We start from the raw sequence: 19985 nt of genomic DNA on the forward strand, positions 1-19985 counted from the left end.
GAAAAAGAGATGGGGGCAGGTGTTTTTGATCAGGGAGAATGTCATGCGCTGCATTATGGCGATATTTTGGAGGGTTCATCCGGCGAGGCCATATGTGTAGAACTCAGGAATAAGAAAGATGTCATCACTATAATAGGATTATTCCATAGCCTCCCAAAGTTCAGTAGAATTAGAGGAACAGAAAGGCAGATAGATTGTGCAGAGATATTAAGTATTATGTTTGGGAAGTCATGTTGCAGCTGTATAACACTTCAGCTGCGCTATATCTGCAATTTTGTATGCAGTTTTGATTACTATATTGCAGGAGGGATGTGAAGAGAGTGCAGAAGTTGTTCACTGTGATATTGCCCAGATTAGATTGTGTTAGCTACAAACTGAGGCTGGAAAACTTTACTGACGAATGTCAGCGACTGTGAGCTGACCTGATAGTGATATATAAAATCGTAACAGGCATGGATAAACCATATAGGGTCTTTTTCCCAAGAGTGGAAATATCAAATACTATAGGGTATAGGATTAGGGTGACAGGAGGAATGTCTAAAGGAGATTTGGGAGGCAAGGTATGTTTTTGCACTGTGTCCTAGGTGCCTGGAATTGCTGCTGGAGCTGGTGGTAGTAGGAATGTTTAAGATGCATTTAGACAGATGGGTTTAGGTTGGTTTGGCATAATGGTCAGTGCAGATATCGTGAGCAAAAGTGCCTATTCCTGTGCTGTACTGGTTTATATTAAAACACATAAAACAAATGATCAAATAAATTACACTATAAAGATAGCATTACAAAAGAAGAATTTACCAAGCTCTTTATTGATATGCAGAGTTACAATACCCATTGGAATCAGTGATGGTATGGATCTTGCACCAGGTTTATCCATGGCAGAATCCAAGAGGCAGTTGTACAAGGCACTTTATTCCAAGTACTGTATTAGTGTGCAGATAATAAGTACTGGACTTCCATATAAATGTTGGTTATTGCACTTAACGTTCTATTTGTTAGCAAGTTTTGGGCTATTTCTTGTACCTGCATTCAATCTAAGCTTTAAGTTCCTCTTCTAATACTAAGACCCGTAAAACTTGCTAAAACAAAAATTTTATTTAAATGAAGTATAATATCTTCTTACAGGCTTGATTCATGAAAATGGGACATGTCTGAAACCTACCGAGTGTCCTTGTGTGTTTCATGGTAATCTCTACGTGCCCGGCTCTGTAATTCAGAAACACTGCAGCACCTGGTAAGTGATTAAATGCTGCATATGTTGTTACAATTTTGTATTGAATTAGGTTAATATTATAGAATTATTGTATAGAATGTCACATCACACTTGCTTCACTATGTTGTACTCTTGTTTCTAAAATCATTCTATTAACTTGCATTGACCAAGCTCTTCATTGATATGCAGATTTACAATTCCCATTGGAATCAGTGATGTGATATCACATTACACATGATATATTGTGTTCTAAATTAAATTTCAAGCTTTTATTTACACCATTTTTAGATGTGCATTATTTGGAGAGAAATTCGTCTCCAGCCAGCAACACCAATTATGTGCATCACTTCGTACAGATGCACTTCCATTCATTTGGTGGCCTTTATTTTAGTGTGTAATTATGTGTGATTTCCCTTGTGAATTCCCTGAACAACTTAAGTTTCAGTGATCAGTCTTCCTTCATGGATTGCAATCTTTAGCATGCTTTGGCTCAAGTTTAGAATTGAAGCTCATGAGGTGGGAAAATTTGGATTTGCATCCATCTGCCCCTGAGCACCTTAGAGATGTAATCAGCCTCGTTATTGTCATAAAATTTCCAAGTCTCATACATTAAATAGGCAATAAAGAATATCATTTCACAGAACTGAACTTCAAAAATTGAAATTTGGCTGAATGTCACTGGTTTTCCATTACTGAACATTGATGTATTGATTGTTCTACATTAGAACATAGCAACATATCAAAAATGACATGAACCATGGTGTAGAACTTGAATTAGTTTGAATCAAATGAAAAAACAGGAAAGTGCAAAATTCATTTAGAAGTTAGTTTTGGCTGCCAGATGGTAGTTATAATATAGCAATTAGCATAAATCAGGAAATTTTATAGGTGTATGTAACAAGACGTATGCAATAAATAGAGGGATTTTCATTTACATGTAGACCGGTCAAATCAAATTAATGGTAATAAGATGGAGGATGAATTCACAGAATATGAACAGAATGGTTTTGGAAATCAGTATGCTCAGGAAGCAATGGGGGGAAAGACTGTTTTAGATCATATTTTATGCAATGAGAAAGGGTTAATTGACCATAATGAAGTAGTTCAATCCAAAGCTCGGACCTGAATGGAGGATGACTGTGGTTGATTGAAAAATATTGATAAATATTGTCAAGGAGAGCAGTTATTATTATTACTCAAAAATGTACCTTAGTGTAGGAAAAACAAATTTCTTAAAGTCATAAAAACTCAATAGGAAAAGTAGTCTAACTGTAGCCAGCTGGTAAAATTAAAGATAGTATTAAATCCAAGGAAGATGCCATACATTCCTCCTAATGGCTCCCTCCTCAGCTACTTCCCTTTATTTCATAGTTCATTGCATTCTATGCTCAGATTCCATCTTCTTTTAGTCCTTTGTAACTTCCACCAGTCAGCTCCTTGCATCTTATATCATTTTCACTCTTTCCCCTCTCCCACCTGCCTATTATCCCATCATCCCCCTCCCCCCAACCTGGATCTATTTATCTCTGGCTAGCTCTTGCTCCGCCCCTTTTTCCCTTTGTATCCAGTTCCGATGATGGTTTTGACCCAAAATGTGTAATTCCCTCCAAAGATGCTGCCGGACCCACCAGGTTCATCAAGCTTTTTTTAAATTCGTTGTTCACTCTGGTTGAATGCCTAAGTTGGGCAGTCTTTCATTGATTCTGGATGGTTATTATTCTATAGATTTATTGAGTATGCCTACAGGAAAATTAATCTCAGGGCTGCATATGGTGACATATGTGTACTTTGATAATAAATTTACATTGAACTTTGAACTTTCAAGAGGCTTACAAAGTTGCCAGAAATAGCAGCAGGCCTAAGAATCAGGAGCATTTTAGTACTCAGCAGAGGACAACTGAACTGATAAAGAAAAGCGAGATAGAATATCAGACTGAAAGCTTCAAAGGATATGCAGAGAGGAACATGTGAGTGAGGGCAAATATATGACCATATAGACAGAAAAGGGAGAACTTACAAGGAAAAGGCAGAGAAATAAAACTTATTGATAAATCACACAAAATGCTGGAGGAATTCAGCTGGCCAGGTGGCGTCTATAGAAAAGAGTAAACAGTTCACATAGGGTTGAGACCCCTCATCAGGTTGTTGGCTCTCAGCCCAGCATTGACTGTTTTCTCTTTTCCATAGATGCCGCCTGGACAGCTGAGTTTCTCCAGCATTTTGTGTGTGTTTCTTGGATTTCCAGCATCTGCAGATTTTCTCTTGTTTGATGCTAAATCATGAGGAAAGAAAACAAAAAACCTGCCAGAAATGTCAGACAACCAAGAATATGACACTGCAGAGCGAAACTAAATAAGAACTTTTTTTTAAAAAAAAGTAACAGATAAAATGGTGAGACTAAACATGCAATCATCCAAAAGATTTGAAAGAGGAACAGTGACCACTCTTTAGACTATTTTGAGATTCTATAGGTTGTGTGATTGTACTTGCGAACTGGATGATAGAAAATGTGACCTACTGTTTAAGAAAGGAAGGAGAAAGAAAAACAAGGTTCATCTGACCTGTCAGCCTAACATCAGTTGTGAGGGAAATGCTGGACTTATAATGAAAGATGAAATAACAAGGAATAATAATTGGATTCAGCAGAATCAGTGTGGACTTCTGAAATAAAAATAATGTTTGTTTAATCTACTGGCATTCTTTCAGGATATGGGGGAGGGGGGGTTTGATGGTGGATGTAGTGTATTTTGGCTGAATGAGGGTGAACACAAACTGGTCCCTGATTTCCATAAATGTAAACTTTACTAGGATTCTTGATGCTATACTCAAGTTGAGTGCTGCCTTAATTTAAGGGAAATATACAGCTGTATATCTTGAACTTGGCTCTCTTGTAGTTGTTTGGACCAAAATGTCTTGAGCTTGAGTGGTCCTGGTAATGCCCAATTTGAAAAGTGCTTCATAAATTTAGATGCATAAACACAAGTGATTCTGCAGATGCTGCAAATTGAGAACAACACAAAGAAATTTCTGGAGGAACTCAGCAGATCAGTCAGCATCAATGGAAATGAATAAACAATCAATTTTTTGGGCTGCCATCTTTCATCAAGACTGGAAACGAAGGGGGAAGACACCAGCATAAAATGATGGGGGAGGGGAAGGAGGACAAGCTAGGGGTGATAGGTGAAGCCAGGTAGGTGGGAAAAGTAAAGGCTGGAGAAGGAGAGGAGAGTGGATCATGGGAGAAAGGGAAGAAGGAGGGGCACCAGAAGGAGGTGATAGGTGAGGAGAAGAGACACGAGGCCCGAGTGGAGAATAGAAAAACAGGGAAGGGGGAGGAGGAAAACTGAAAAAATACCAGAAGGAGAAATCAATGTTCATGCCATCAGGTTGGAGGCTCCCTACGCGAATTAGGAGATGTTGCTCCTCCACCCTGAGAGTGGCCTCATCGTGGCAAAAGAGAAGGCCATGTCTGACATGTTGGAATGGGAATTAAATTGATTGGTCACCAGGCAATTTTGCTTTTGGCAAACTGAAACATAATTTTAAATGGAGTTGGGTTCTTTAGTGGGGATACTTTAGAGCCACTCTTAACAAATGATAAAGCTGTGCTGAAGAATACTTTCAATCTGTAATTGTCTTGTTCTTAAAAGAAATATAAATCAGTGGCATTCTGAGGCAAAGGATGAAATGACAGATTTATTTTTCATTTTACCCTATGTGAACCTATGGAAGTACCTCTGGAAATTTTTCTAACTGAAGCATAATTTTGTCTTTTTTGTTATCCTCCTTTCTGTTTCCACTGTGCTTCATTCAAATTGGCTCTTTTACAACTAGTTGAATTTGTACCAAATGCTGTTTACAATGTTTAAGTTGTCACTTTTCTTCCATTGTCTCTCTGCTAATGTTAGCAGTCTGAATAGACCACTACTGTCTCTGCAATCTTCTGTCTTCTTACAGTTGCTATCATTAATTTTCCCTCATTTCTACAACTGCAATCCACTTCAGTTAGCCTCAAATTGAACTGAATATTTTACACTTAAAATTCTTAAAGTGCTAACTACTTTCAATAAATTCTCTCTGAAGGTTTCATGTTATTTCATTTTACATATTTGTTTTACTTTAGTGTTTGTGCAGGAGGCATTTGGAAATGTACGGAACATAGCTGTCCGGGTAAGATTTGCTCCTCATTTGTTTAGCAATTTAGACGTCTAATATTGTGGGGCTAGTATTGGCTTGGGGGGCATAACTTTGCGGGAGCTACATGCTGCAGCAGTCAGGAGACCTACTTAATATCCATTTTGTTAACATTTTTGAGGAATGGCCTTAGGAGCCTTTATTCACTATTGGCTTTCTTCTGGTAGCTACTTTTAAATTTAGTAGTGACCAACACATCCCACAGCCTGAGCTGACAATTTCACATTGTTATTAAAATGTTGCTCTTTTCAAAAGCACTTTAAATTTTGAATTCAGACCCAAAGAGCTTCTACTTATTTGTTAGTGTCTGTGCCAGAGAGGAATGATGGATATATAGATATAAGGAAATGTTGTTTATGCAGATAAACAGATGAAAATACCAGAAAGAAATCTTTTGGAAGCAATAACTGTTCATTATGAAAAATTTCAGCATTTTTTCTGAGGCCAGCCACACTTGTTCTGCCACATCCTTTGTTCACTTACTGTATGTCTCCAAAAATACAAACTGTATCTGCAGATGCCCTTGTACTTCATCTGTGCCACTGGCTTCCCTATTTCTGTTTCACACTCTGTAATTATTTTGCTGTAATGATCAAAGCCTGATATACTTTCCGAGTTTTAACTTAGCATTTTCTAGTACAGTATATCTCATGATTGAGAATACTGAACGGTGTTTCCTCTAAAAAAATAAGTTAAACTATTTACTGAAAAGATCACTTATTTTATTTTCATGGCAAGATAGGTTCATGGATCACTGAAGACAAGTTAAGACCAGTTCAAATGTGTTGTGTATTAATTTAGATGGAAAGTATGACGCCGCATTATTTAAATCTCTGAAGAATAATTCCATGATAAAAGCAACACAGACAAATTGCTGGAGGAACTCTGTGGGTCAGACAATATTTATGGAGTGGAATAAACAGTCAACGTTTCAGGCCTATGAATTGTCTCTGCCCAAAATATCAACTGTTTATTCCTTTCCATAAATGCTGCCAGACCTGCAGAGTTTCTCCAGCATTTGCCTGATGCTCTGGATTTCCAGCATCTGCAGAACCTCTTGTGTTTATGAAATCCATGATTATTTCTTAGGCCACTATTTTTGCTTTTTGACAATAGTTTATGTCTAAATTAACTCACTTTCTGATTCAAAAAATACTGCAAATCAACTATTGTCATTCTGTCCCCCATCCTGAACATCCTGTTGTGTGATCCCTAAAGATCTGACTCAAGTTTGTTTTGTATTTTACAGTGGAATGCTCAGTAACTGGAAATATTCACTTCAGGACATTTGACGGACAGTTGTATTCCTTCCATGCTATATGTCAGTATATTTTGGCGAAGAGCCGCAGTTCTGGAAAGTTTACTATCAGTCTCCAGAATTCTCAGTGTGGCACAGTAAGAAACAATATTTGTTTATTAAGATTAAACAGAGTTTAAGATTTAGGGGTTTGAAAAAAAGGTGATTTTAATTTGACAAAATAGATTTAAACCAACGGTTTGAAGAGCAAAAGAGATGGTCAGTGGTTATTAACTTGTAAATTCAGTGACCGAAATTTTGTCCACATCAGAAAAAATGTTTTCAGTTTTCCTTGGACCTTCAAGGTGATCGCATTTTACCTGAAAGAAATACTCCAAAATATTTAATCCTTTAACCACAAAGCCACTAATCTTCTAGTGCCAGTGAGTTGTTGAAAGCAACGTTCACCAAGACCATGTAGATTGAAGAATCATGTAAAACTAGCAGACACATTTATAACAATAAATTGAACAAGCAGTTCTCTTGATAGACCTTATCTGTCTCCCTGTTGAAATGTAAAAGTCTTTGATGGTGTGAGGATGAGAGTGAGCCAAGATAAAAGAAATTTATAAAGTTGGTTGGTGAAAGAGACAACAGTTGATATAAAACCACCCACTGAATGTGGATTGATGTAAAGTTATCAAAGAGACAATTCACTAGAACAGAGAATTATTGTTGGCTTCAATTTCTTTCCATTCTCAGGCAGCTGTTCTTTGTATTTTGCATTTATTTAATATCCTCTCTAAATAGTGAATATTTTAGGAGTTATCAGATGTGTACTAGTTTGCTTTTGAATATTCTGATGTATGAATTTGACAAAATTTTCTTGAGAAAAAAACAGCTGAAACAAAAAGAATAAGTTTCATGCTTGAAAATAGCACAAAGGCCAGACAACCTGTCACAATATTCGCCCTTTGGGATGTTGGCTCAGCATCATTAACAGAATTGTTGTCATATATTCCATGTCAGTAGGCAAAATCATTACCAGTGAAGTAAAAACTCCCCTAAAATTCAGAAAAATTAGCCCTTTTCAACGATTTATATTTAAGCGTAACGTCGGAACCTTGAGGTTTAAATCACTTTGGATATCTTTGTAAGTTTATTTATATGATAAATATATAGCAGGATATTGTTAATTTTCATGAGTTATTTAATAATATGTATATTTTTAGTAAAGTTGCATATGTTTGGACTGTCATTGTTGCAGCGAGATGTCTTGCCTGCATGAGAACACATGAACATGTTAAGAATGTAATGTGAACAATTTTGGGGCAATTTAAATTAATTGTCAAAATCAAGTGTGCAGAAATGAATGAAATTTTCTATTTGTTATGTGGAAGTTACTTGATTTAAACAGGACATTTAAACGAGAAATGGAAAGATGGCTGGACCCAAAGTATCTTGCATTCTGGCTCCCCAGTTTCCTTTGGTGACATGTATATAAATAGTGGGTTAATCTCTTCCTATCCAGTTCTCTTGAAATAAGGTTAAATTCAGATTGCATACAAACTTATCTGTACCTCCAGAGGCCAGAACAGTCCCTGCCTGGCATTCATAGAATGTCAAACTTAATTACTGACGCTAAAAGTCAAATGATCGTTTCACTAAATGTTTGGCAAAAGAAGGATGCTGGTCTTGAAAAGTCTACTAAACTTTAACCATTCTTACTTAAAACAAAATACTGGCCATGATGACGTTCCTGATGGAGCTCAGCAGGAAGTGCAGGGCATGAGGAAAGGGTGAGCTGATTAGCTTGGAGAAGTCTTGTGCCATGATCAGCTGGGTTGAGATCAGCAGGAATATAGTTTTACTGGCGCTTCTAGGTTGACTGCCTGATACACTGGATCCTATTATGTACATTAACATAGAATCTCCTTGCTTCATTAAATATATAACCAAGAACAACCTTGCTATTGGTAAAGAATTTGATGCTATCTTTGGTGTCCAGTTCTTTGGCTATCATCTCTGCCATCTCAACTGCTAGAACAACAGCACCAAGTTGTGATGGTGATGTCTTTTCCTGGGAGCAAGCTTTGCCTTGCCCAGGATGAGTCCAGCTTCACTCTATCCAGCAGTGTCTGTGACCTTCAGGTTTGTTTTTGGGATCCGGTGGAGGTGCTAACTCAGCACAATTGTTCTTGAAGAGTCTCTTCACAAATTCCATGTAATAATCTTTCATTTCTGGTTTCCTTCTCAATGTGCAACTGAGGGATGCGAGCTGACTGAGGGTCTGCTCTTACTTATGGTAGGGGTTGTCAGTCATGGCAAGTGAAAAAGAATGGACGCTAACCAACTCTTTGGCCTGTCTATGCCAAACTTTTTGTTCATAATTCAAAAGAAGACTTCACTTTCAATGGAAGGTGCCAGCTTATAATCATTTTCTTCCAAGTGACAGAAGACCAACTTGCCTAAATCTGGTTGAGCAGAGGTAAGTATGTCAGGGTGATTACTAAAAATCTTCTCTTTTACACAGATGCTACTCTCACAGGGTCTGAAATGACTTGGGTGCCTGTTCTCCTGGACATTAGTTTTAAACATGCTGAGAGTGGTCTGATGAGCACCACTGAGGCAGATAGGTAGATAGATAGATATAATTTATTGATCCCGAGGGAAATTGGGTTTCGTTACAGCCGCATCAACCAAGAATAGAGTGTAAATATAGCAATACACAAACCACAAACAATCAAACAACAATATGCAAACTATGCCAGATGGAAAATAAGTCCAGGACCAGTCTATTGGCTCAGGGTGTCTGACCCTCCACGGGAGGAGCTGCAAGTTCGATGGCCACAGGCAGGGACGAACTCCCGTGCAGCCCAGTTTTGTATCTCGGTGGAATGTGGCCGAAGCCCAACAGTAAAAAGTTCAATATCCGGTCTACAAACACGTTCCTCGATTGTAATATGACCCAGATTGCACCATCTGTTGTTAACCAGAACAGTAAGCACCCAACTCCTTTACGCTCACCGCTGTCAGTGCACTTCCGGTCAGCCGGAACGGTCTGGAAGCCGTCCATGGAGAAGTTTTGATCGTGTATGTCCTCGTGCAGCCCCGTTCCAGTGAAACACATCACGCTGCACTCCCGAAATGTTCTCTGATGCCTGGCTTGCACCGTGAACTCGTCTATTTTATTACCCACCGAACTCCTCTTCTCCATAAGTCTCCGTTGTCTCGACCCGGTCCTCTTTCCTTGACTTTGTGATCCCCCTCTGCATCCTCTATGTGTTTTCCTCCAGATTTCAGCTGGGGTATCTGCCGCTCTGCTCGGCATTAGCGCAAACAGCTGGTCCCTGGAATGAACAATGCCACCTTGCTTCTGTCCTGCGTGTCGGGATGTAACTATTTCCAGCACTAAAAACTCAAATAAAACACTCTCTACCAGCATGTTAGAGAGGGTGCAGCTTCGACGTGTTACTGTAAAAAAAGTACAAAAAATAACGTAAGTTAAAAAGTAAGAAGAAGAAAGTAAGAATACTGATGAGAACGGCTGTAGCAGGCTGCATGCACGACCGGCGCATGCGCACTCAGACCACCCACTATGACCCAACCAGGTCCAATCATTGGGCCTGAGGTGCATCATGCTGATCATTGTGCTGTTTACGTAACTCATCTGCACATATGGTGTCTCTTGCCAGGCAACAGTAGAATCTCAGCAGAAGAGGAATCTTATCAGCTATGGCCTTGAGATGCCTGCAGCTTCCTGAGTTTTATCCCTGTTGTTGGGAAAATCGTCGTGCCAAGTGAGGGTTGGCAAGAGTAAGCAAACCTTCCCTCCTATTGATTTCATAACAATATCACTGGCACTTCTTCCAACAACTTTTAATGTTCCAGAACATGTCCTTAGAGTGTATGGGAAAACATAACATTGAATATTGAATATGTCAAAGAATGCTGATTTGCCAATGACATATTTTTCTGCTCATCTAATGTCACATATGCCTTTATTTTTTGCTCAGGATATCCTTTCGGTGAGATGTTGTCCTGACATATTTTAGAGCAGGATTTTCCTTGGAAGCTGTTCCCACATACTTCTATGCCTGAGGAGCTGGCTACCACTGATAGATGCTCAGCTGACTCCCCACTGTGCTCTGCTGTGGGTGTGCTGGAACAAGTGGTAGACCAAAGTGTGGGCCTGGAATGAAGTGCTGATATGTGCTGGTCACCGTTGCACTCAGTGCAGTGTAGCAGCAGAGATACAGAGGAGCAGATTGGGAGGCAGATTTTGGAAAGGTGCAAAAATAACAGGGTTGTTATCATAGGTGACTTTAACTTCCCTAATATTGATTGGCACCTGATTAGTTCCAAGGGTTTAGATGGGGCAGAGTTTGTTAAGTGTGTCCAGGACAGATTCCTATCACAGTATGTGGACAGGCCGAATAGGGGGAATGCCATACTAGATCTAGTACTAGGTAATGAACTGGGTCAGGTCACAGATCTGTCAATGGGTGAGCATCTGGGGGACAGTGACCACCACTCCCTGACCCTTAGCTTTATCATGGAAAAGGATAAAAGCAGGGGACTTCCGGTAGCGCTCATGGAGTGAAGTCGCGTTCTTGACTCGCTCCATTACCTCTGAGTTTTTTTCTCTATGGTCAGCTATACTTTAATTAACCATTAAGGCATCAATTTTTACAATACTTTGAATTAAACTGAATTCTCTGACAATTGGATGATACTTAGATCTGCTATGTCTAAGAACGGGAAAGACGGCAAGGATGGTAAACCTCCGGTTAAACCGAAAGCTACGGATCTCCCTCCGACTGAATCACCGGTGACTTTGAAAGCGATATCGGAGTTAATTCAGAGGGAAATTTCAACCTCTGTTAGGGAGATGATTCGTACGGAAATTGCAGGCTTTGTTAAAGACCTGATTCATACGGAAATCTCAACTAATTTCCAGAAAATTGCCGATTTAATTGATAAGATGCAAACATGTATTGCGGAACATCAGTCGGCTATATCTGATCTTCAAAAATCCGCGCAACAAAGTGAGCTTAAGATGGGGAAAATCGAAGAAACAATTAATGTAATGAAGAAGAAACTTGACTTTTTGACTTTTAAAAACTCTGACTTGGAATCTAGAATGCGACGGCAGAATTTACGAATGATTGGCGTGAGGGAAGCCGTTGAAGCTAACAACCCCATGAAATATTTCTCCCAACTTTTAAAAGATGCATTCCCTGCTGTATTTCCTGACCAACCACCGCTACTGGATCGTGTTCACAGAATCCCATCATACTCGTCTAGGTCAGATAGACCTAGGCATGTTATCTTACGTTTTCATTACTTTCAAGACAAGGAGAGACTGTTTCGATTCGCTCGATCTAAAGGTTTCATTGATTTTTCGGATCTTAAGTTCCGATTCGTGGAAGATTTCAGTAAATCAATCTGGGACCAACGGGTCCGTTACAGATCCGTGATGTCGGAATTCTATAAGATGGATTTAAGACCAGCGCTGCTGTACCCTGCACGTCTAAGGATTCGCATGTTAGATGGAGCCCTTCGTTTTTTTGATTCTCCATCGGATGCCCAGAGTTATCTGGATCAACTTTCATCTCCAACATCTTAATTGCCTTCTTTTTAATTTTCTCCGTTGATCGGAGGCTGTGAATTGGTTGGTTTTAACTTTTCTGTGCCCTATTTGGGCAGAAAAGTTTACTTTCGATTTCTTAATATGGCTGCTAAACTTTCTTTTTAACTGCGTCATTTCTTTCTTTTCCCAGGGGATTCTGGGTGGTTACTTCCCTTTTGTCATCTTACGTATTTCCTGTGCGGCCTTAAATTTTGTAGTTTTTTTAAAATTTTATTCTGTTTTGCTTTTTATAATCACTTTATGTTAATAATCCTATTTTTTTTTTGTTGCTGTGTCTATTCATGAGTTTGAGGTTTATTGTGGTTTTTTTTTAATATATATTTTCCGGCTTTTGTTCTGTTCTGTGTGTATTCTAATTGAGCTAACTTTTTTTTTACTTATTTTTTTACTGTTTTACAATTAGCTGATCCTTTTCATATTTATACCTTTTTTTTAGGGAGCGTATACCGGAAGTCATGGGGGTAGTTTTAGCGCTTGCTTCTTTCTGGCGGGTCTGCTTTAGATTTTGCCTTGGGGTCTTGGGCTGGGGGGTGGCGGGAGGGGCTTCACGTTTTAGTTTGTTTTTCTTTGGGCTATATACATTATTGAAGTACTGGTTGCGTCCTTTTCCCCGGTATCTTTTGTATGTTCTGTTTCCTCTCCGGGTTTGTGGGTCGCGCCTATTGTCAATCCTCCTTGTTGTGGGTTGACTTTAGGATTTATGGAGTCTATTATTAATTTTGTCTCCTGGAATACTAATGGTCTTAATCATCCTATTAAAAGAAAAAAAGTTTTTAAAGTGTTCCGGAGACTTAAAGCACAAATTTTATTTTTACAAGAGACCCATGTACGGAGGGGGGACAGACTACGTTTTTTCAAATTCTGGAAGGGCCAACAATTTCATTCGAACTCCAATGCTAAGATTCGAGGCGTCTCTATTTTTATAGATTCCTCAGTTACTTTTATACAACAGGATATTATCTCTGATCCGAATGGTAGATTTTTATTGGTTAGTGGTTTACTATTTAATAAAAAAGTAGTTTTGGTTAATGTTATGCTCCTAATATGGATTGTCCGGAATTTTATAAATCATTGTTTGATCAGTTTCCGAATTTGAACGAGTTTTCATTGATTTGGGGCGGAGATCTTAATACCTGTTTATCTCCAGCTTTGGACCGTTCGGCTCCTTTACGGACTTTACCTAATAAATCTGCAAATTTGATTAATTTTTTCCTTTCTGATTCTGGGTCGACGGACATTTGGCGTTTTCTGCATCCTCAGGAAAAAGATTTTTCCTTTTTTTCACATGTTCATCATTCCTATTCAAGAATTGATTATTTTTTTATTGATTCTCGTCTCATTCCTTCAGTGATTAAATGTGATTATGATTCTATAACCATTTCGGATCATGCTCCACTTAAGCTTTCTATTAAAATTATGGCCAATATACCGAACAATAGACAATGGCGTTTTAATTCGCTGTTGCTTCAGGACTCGGACTTTGTTAATTTTATGAATGAACAGATTGAGCTTTTTTTTTACAATTAACCATACAGAAGATATTTCGGTTAACACTCTTTGGGACACTTTTAAAGCCTATATTCGGGGTCAGATTATTTCGTATTCCGTTGCTTTGAGGAAGAAACAGAAGCAGGAGGAGATGGCAATTGTGGACAAGATTAAAGAAATTGATAAGAAATATGTTATGGCTCCTTCTGAGGAGCTATACAAACAAAGAACTGAACTTCAAATGGAACACAGTTTACTACTCTCGTCCTCGATTGTAAACCAATTAAAGAAAACAAGAAGTGATTTTTATGTTCACAGTGATAAAATTGGCAAGCTGCTGGCTAATCAATTGAAATCTAATTATGTTAAATCTCAAATCAATCAGATTTATAACCAAAATGATCGATTGATATTGGATCATGTGGGGATTAATCAAACCTTTTGTGATTTTTATTCTTCTTTATATCAATCAGAGTCTCCTCGAGATTCTAAATATATGAATGATTTTTTAGATAAGTTAGACTTTCCTCAGATTTCACAGGATATGTCTTCTTTATTAGATACTTCCATTACAATGGATGAGATTAAGAATGTTATTTTTTCTATGAATCTGGGGAAAGCTCCTGGCCCTGATGGGTTTACTGTTGAATTTTATAATTGTTTTGCTTCTTTATTGATTCCTTGGCTCTATAAGGTTTTTGAGGCTTCTTTGAAACTTGGTAAACTTCCGGAATCTTTTAATAGAGCATCAATTTCTTTAATACTAAAGAAGGATAAAGACCCTGCTCAATGTGCATCTTATAGACCAATATCTTTATTAAATGTTGATTCTAAAGTTTTTTCTAAGTTATTAGCAAATAGACTAGAAAAAGTACTTCCTTCTATTATTTCGGAAGACCAAACGGGTTTTATTAAAGGTCGTTACTCTTTTTATAATATTCGTACATTGTTAAATATCGTTTATACTCCCTCACAAAATGTTCCTGAGTGTGTTATTTCTTTAGATGCCGAGAAAGCTTTTGATAGAGTAGAATGGCCTTATTTATTTAAGGTGCTTGAAATGTTTAATTTTAGCTTGAAATTTATATCCTGGATTAAACTGTTATATCACTCCCCTCTAGCCTCGGTTCGTACTAACTCTTTAAACTCACCTTTTTTTCCTCTCTTTCGTGGTACTCGACAAGGCTGTCCTCTTAGTCCCCTATTATTTGATATTGCATTAGAACCTCTTGCAATTGCTATTCGAGAATCTTCAAATATTACTGGGATAACTCGGGGATTAAAGTCCCATAAATTATCACTCTATGCTGATGATTTACTTTTATATATTTCTAATCCTGAGAGATCTATTCCTGCTGTTTTAGAGTTATTAGCACAATTTGGTCTTTTCTCAGGTTATAAATTAAATCTTAGTAAGAGTGAACTTTTTCCGATTAATAAACATCTTCCCTTATATTATAAATTTCCATTTAAATTGATTAATAATTACCTTTCATATCTTGGGATTAAAATTACTTGTAAACATAAAGATTTATTTAAGACTAACTTTTTACCATTAATAGACCATATTACTCAACTTTCATCTAAATGGTTTCCCTTATATTTAACTTTGATTGGTCGTATTAATGCAGTTAAGATGTTTTTTTTGCCAAAATTTTTATATGTGTTTCAGGCATTACCAATTTTCGTTCCTAAATCTTTTTTTGATAAAGTCGACTCTAAAATTTCTTCATTTATTTGGCAGAATAAGAATCCGAGACTGGGTAAAATACATTTACAGAAAGCTAAGAGAGATGGAGGTTTAGCATTACCTAACTTTAGATTTTATTATTGGGCTATTAATATTCGACATATGAAATTTTGGTTACTTGACCGGGATATACTATCTATTCCTAAATGGGTAGCATTGGAATTACAATCTGTTCAGGGTTATACACTTGGTTCTATTTTAGGTTCATCTCTTCCTTTTGATTCGAAACGCCTTAAGCAGGTCTCTAACCCGATCGTTAAATATGCTTTGCGTATTTGGTTTCAATTCAGAAAATTTTTTGATCTTAATCAATTCGGGTTAGCGATTCCTATTTTAGGTAACATATTTTTTCCTCCCTCTTTTACGGATCGCGCTTTTCAAACTTGGAAGACTAAGGGTATTTTACGGTTTTTGGATTTATTTTTAGATGGTTCCCTTATGTCTTTTGAACAATTATCTAATAAATATAACTTATCAAGAATACATTTTTTTAGATATTTACAAGTTAGAAATTTCCTAAGTACTATACTTTCTTCCTTTCCAATGCTTCCTCCTATATATATTTTAGATTCGATAATTAACCTTAATCCATGTCAGAAAGGTGCATCGGCTATGATTTATAATATTATTATGAAACTTAGGAAAGCTCCATTTGATAAGATTAGGGTAGATTGGGAACAGGAATTGGGGCTTACCATTTCTGTGGATGATTGGGGGCAGATTTTACAATTAGTTAATACTTCTTCTATTTGTGCTAAACATTCCCTAATTCAATTTAAAGTGGTGCATAGAGCACATATGTCCAAAGATAAGTTAGCGCGTTTTTACTCGCATATTAATCCTTTCTGTGATAGATGTTCGGGGCAGATAGCCTCTTTAACTCATATGTTTTGGTCTTGCCCTACTTTGGAAACTTTTTGGAGAGATATTTTCAATATTATTTCTAAGGTATTAAATATAGATATCTCTCCTCACCCTATTACTGCTATCTTTGGACTACCTAAAATTTCTAGTAATCTTTCCCCTTCAGCCCGTAGAATGATTGCATTTCTTACTTTAATGGCGAAAAGATGTATTTTACAACATTGGAAAGAGCTTAATGCTCCAACTACCTTTTTTTGGTTTTCTCAGACGATTTTATGTTTGAATCTGGAGAAAATTAGAAGTAACCTTTATGATTCTTCATTTAAATTTGAACAGATTTGGGGACCTTTTATTCGATATTTTCATTTAATGTAATATTTACCCTTCTTGTTTTTTTTCACTGTTTTAATGGAGGTCGGGATTGAGGATGTGATTTTAAGTTTAACTCTGTTTGGTTTCAAGTTAGCCCATTGCTTTGCTTTGCTTTTAGTTAGTTGCACGGTGGGTTTTTTTTTGGGGTTTTTTTTTCTTTTTTTCCATTGATATATATAAAATCTAGTATACTATTATGTTATCTTGGTTTCTTATGCTTAAATTACATTGTTTGTAGTATTTTCTTTTTGGTATTGTTATCTTTTGGAATTTTATTATACTTTAACATTGTATTAATGTTTATATGGCTTACCTTTTTTGTATACTTACTCAATAAAAAGATTTAAAAAGGAAAAGGATAGAAGCAGAGAGGACAGGAAAATTTTTAATTGGGAACGGGCAAATTATGAGGCTATAAGGCTAGAACATGCGGGTGTGAATTGGGATGATGTTTTTGCAGGGAAATGTACTACGGGCATGTGGTCGATGTTTAGAGATCTCTTGCAGGATGTTAGGGATAAATTTGTCCCAGTGAGGAAGATAAAGAATGGTAGGGTGAAGGAACCATGGGTGACAAGTGAGGTGGAAAATCTAGTCAGGTGGAAGAAGGCAGCATACATGAGGTTTAGGAAGCAAGGATCAGAAGGGTCTATTGAGGAATATAGGGAAGCAAGAAAGGAGCTTAAGAAGGGGCTGAGAAGAGCAAGAAGGGGGCATGAGAAGGCCTTGGTGAGTAGGGTAAAGGAAAACCCCAAGGCATTCTTCAATTATGTGAAGAAAAAAAGGATGACAGGAGTGAAGGTAGGACCGATTAGAGATAAAGGTGGGAAGATGTGCCTGGAGGCTGTGGAAGTGAGCGAGGTCCTCAATGAATACTTCTCTTCGGTATTCACCAATGAGAGGGAACTTGATGATGGTGAGGACAATATGAGTGAGGTTGATGTTCTGGAGCATGTTGATATTAAGGGAGAGGAGGTGTTGGAGTTGTTAAAATACATTAGAACGGATAAGTCCCCGGGGCCTGACGGAATATTCCCCAGGCTGCTCCACGAGGCGAGGGAAGAGATTGCTGAGCCTCTGGCTAGGATCTTTATGACCTCGTTGTCCATGGGAATGGTACCGGAGGATTGGAGGGAGGCGAATGCTGTCCCCTTGTTCAAAAAAGGTAGTAGGAATAGTCTGGGTAATTATAGACCAGTGAGCCTTATGTCTTTGGTGGGAAAGCTGTTGGAAAAGATTCTTAGAGATAGGATCTATAGGCATTTAGAGAATCATGGTCTGATCAGGGGCAGTCAGCATGGCTTTGTGAAGGGCAGATCGTGTCTAACAAGCCTGATAGAGTTCTTTGAGGAGGTGACCAGGCATATAGATGAGAGTAGTGCAGTGGATGTGATCTATATGGATTTTAGTAAGGTTCCACATGGTAGACTTATTCAGAAAGTCAGAAGGCATGGGATCCAGGGAAGTTTGGCCAGGTGGATTCAGAATTGGCTTGCCTGCAGAAGGCAGAGGGTGGTGGTGGAGGGAGTACATTCAGATTGGAGGATTGTGACTAGTGGTGTCCCACAAGGATCTGTTCTGGGACCTCCACTTTTCGTGATTTTCATTAACGACCTGGATGTTGGGGTGGAAGGGTGGGTTGGCAAGTTTGCAGATGACGCAAGGGTTGGTGGTGTTTTAGATAGCGTAGAGGATTGTCAAAGATTGCAGAGAGGCATTGATAGGATGCAGAAGTGGGCTGAGAAGTGGCAGATGGAGTTCAACCCGGAGAAGTGTGAGGTGGTACACTTTGGAAGGACAAACTCCAAGGCAGAGTACAAAGTAAACGGCAGGATACTTGGTAATGTGGAGGAGCAGAGGGATCTGGGGGTACATGTCCACAGATCCCTGAAAATTGCCTCACAGGTAGATAGGGTAGTTAAGAAAGCTTATTGGTTGTTAGCTTTCGTAAGTCGAGGGATAGAGTTTAAGAGTCGTGATGTAATGATTCAGCTCTATAAAACTCTGGTTGGGCCACACTTGGAGTACTGTGTCCAGTTCTGGTTGCTTCACTATAGGAAGGATGTGGAAGCACTGGAAAGGGTACAGAGGAGATTTACCAGAATGCTGCCTGGTTTAGAGAGTATGTATGATCAGAGATTAAGGGAGTTAGGGCTTTACTCTTTGGAGAGACGGAGGATGAGAGGAGACATGATAGAGGCGTACAAGATAATAAGAGGAATAGATAGAGTGGATAGTGTTACGAGAATACACATAAAATTAAGATGTTTGCTGGCCTGGGCTAGCATCAGTGGCATCAGCAGTTGGTCTGCCACCTGCCCTCAGGGGAAGGAGAGATAAGGAACAATGGAGCAGCGTCTGGGGATGTGTAATGAGGGGATGTGGGAGGAAGAGCTGTCTGGAGCGGCTCCCCCCTTTGAACTGTTTGAAGTGATGGACAGGCGATACCCCAGCAGGGGGATAAAAAGGGACAGGTTCGCTAAGACGATACACACGCCACCCGAGGTAACGAGACCCTGGAAGCGGTGCGCTTCTCACGAGTGGGTGAGAAGTCCCAGACAACGACAAGGGTGGAAAGGTACGATCAGCGGGAACCCGGTGTGTGTCCGCCCTTGCCTGGGTGCCGGGTTCACTGCAGAGGATCGACCGCATCTGGAGGAGGGGTCACAGTCGGTGACCTCAGGTGACATCACCAAGGACCTGCCCAAAAAGCTGTTTGTGAGCCATCTCGCGGGTCTGTGAGCCATCCTGCTGGTCTGTGAGTGAAGCCGTTCTGAATGATGAGTTGTTCCTATTCTATCTCTCTCTTCCCCCACATTGTCCACCGCCATGGCAACGATTACTGCGAACTGAACTACTAAACTGGACTGAACTTTGAGTCATTTTGAAATTGGTCATTTACCCCTAGACAACGATAGAGCTTGATTGATGCTGTTATCTTAATTCTGTGCACATGTGTGGTTATCATTGTTGAATTGTTGCATTTATTATCCTTTCGATTACTGTGTTGCTTGTTTCTTTAATAAAACTTTCTTAGTTCTAGTACTCCAGACTCCAACTGAGTGATCCATTTCTGCTGGTTTGGCAACCCAGTTACGGGGTACGTAACAATAGCCAGCGCCTCTTCCCCAGGGCACCACTGCTCAATACAAGAGGACATGGCTTTAAGATAAGGGGTGGGAAGGTCAAGGGGGATATTAGAGGAAGGTTTTTTACT

The 19985-nt window shown here is 38.7% G+C and overlaps 1 protein-coding gene across 1 annotated transcript in view; it reads left to right on the forward strand.

Annotated features, from left to right (window-relative positions):
- Nucleotides 1–19985, forward strand: part of otog (otogelin) — a 235636-nt gene that overhangs the window by 24855 nt on the left and 190796 nt on the right. Inside the window, exons 12-14 of the mRNA XM_063063100.1 lie at nt 1123–1231; nt 5334–5380; nt 6654–6799. Of these exons, the coding sequence (XP_062919170.1) occupies nt 1123–1231; nt 5334–5380; nt 6654–6799 (302 nt within the window). The remainder of the gene's footprint in view (nt 1–1122; nt 1232–5333; nt 5381–6653; nt 6800–19985) is intronic.

Source organism: Mobula hypostoma, chromosome 11 (genome assembly GCF_963921235.1).
Source record: "Mobula hypostoma chromosome 11, sMobHyp1.1, whole genome shotgun sequence".
In the NCBI taxonomy this organism is placed as follows: domain Eukaryota; kingdom Metazoa; phylum Chordata; class Chondrichthyes; order Myliobatiformes; family Myliobatidae; genus Mobula; species Mobula hypostoma.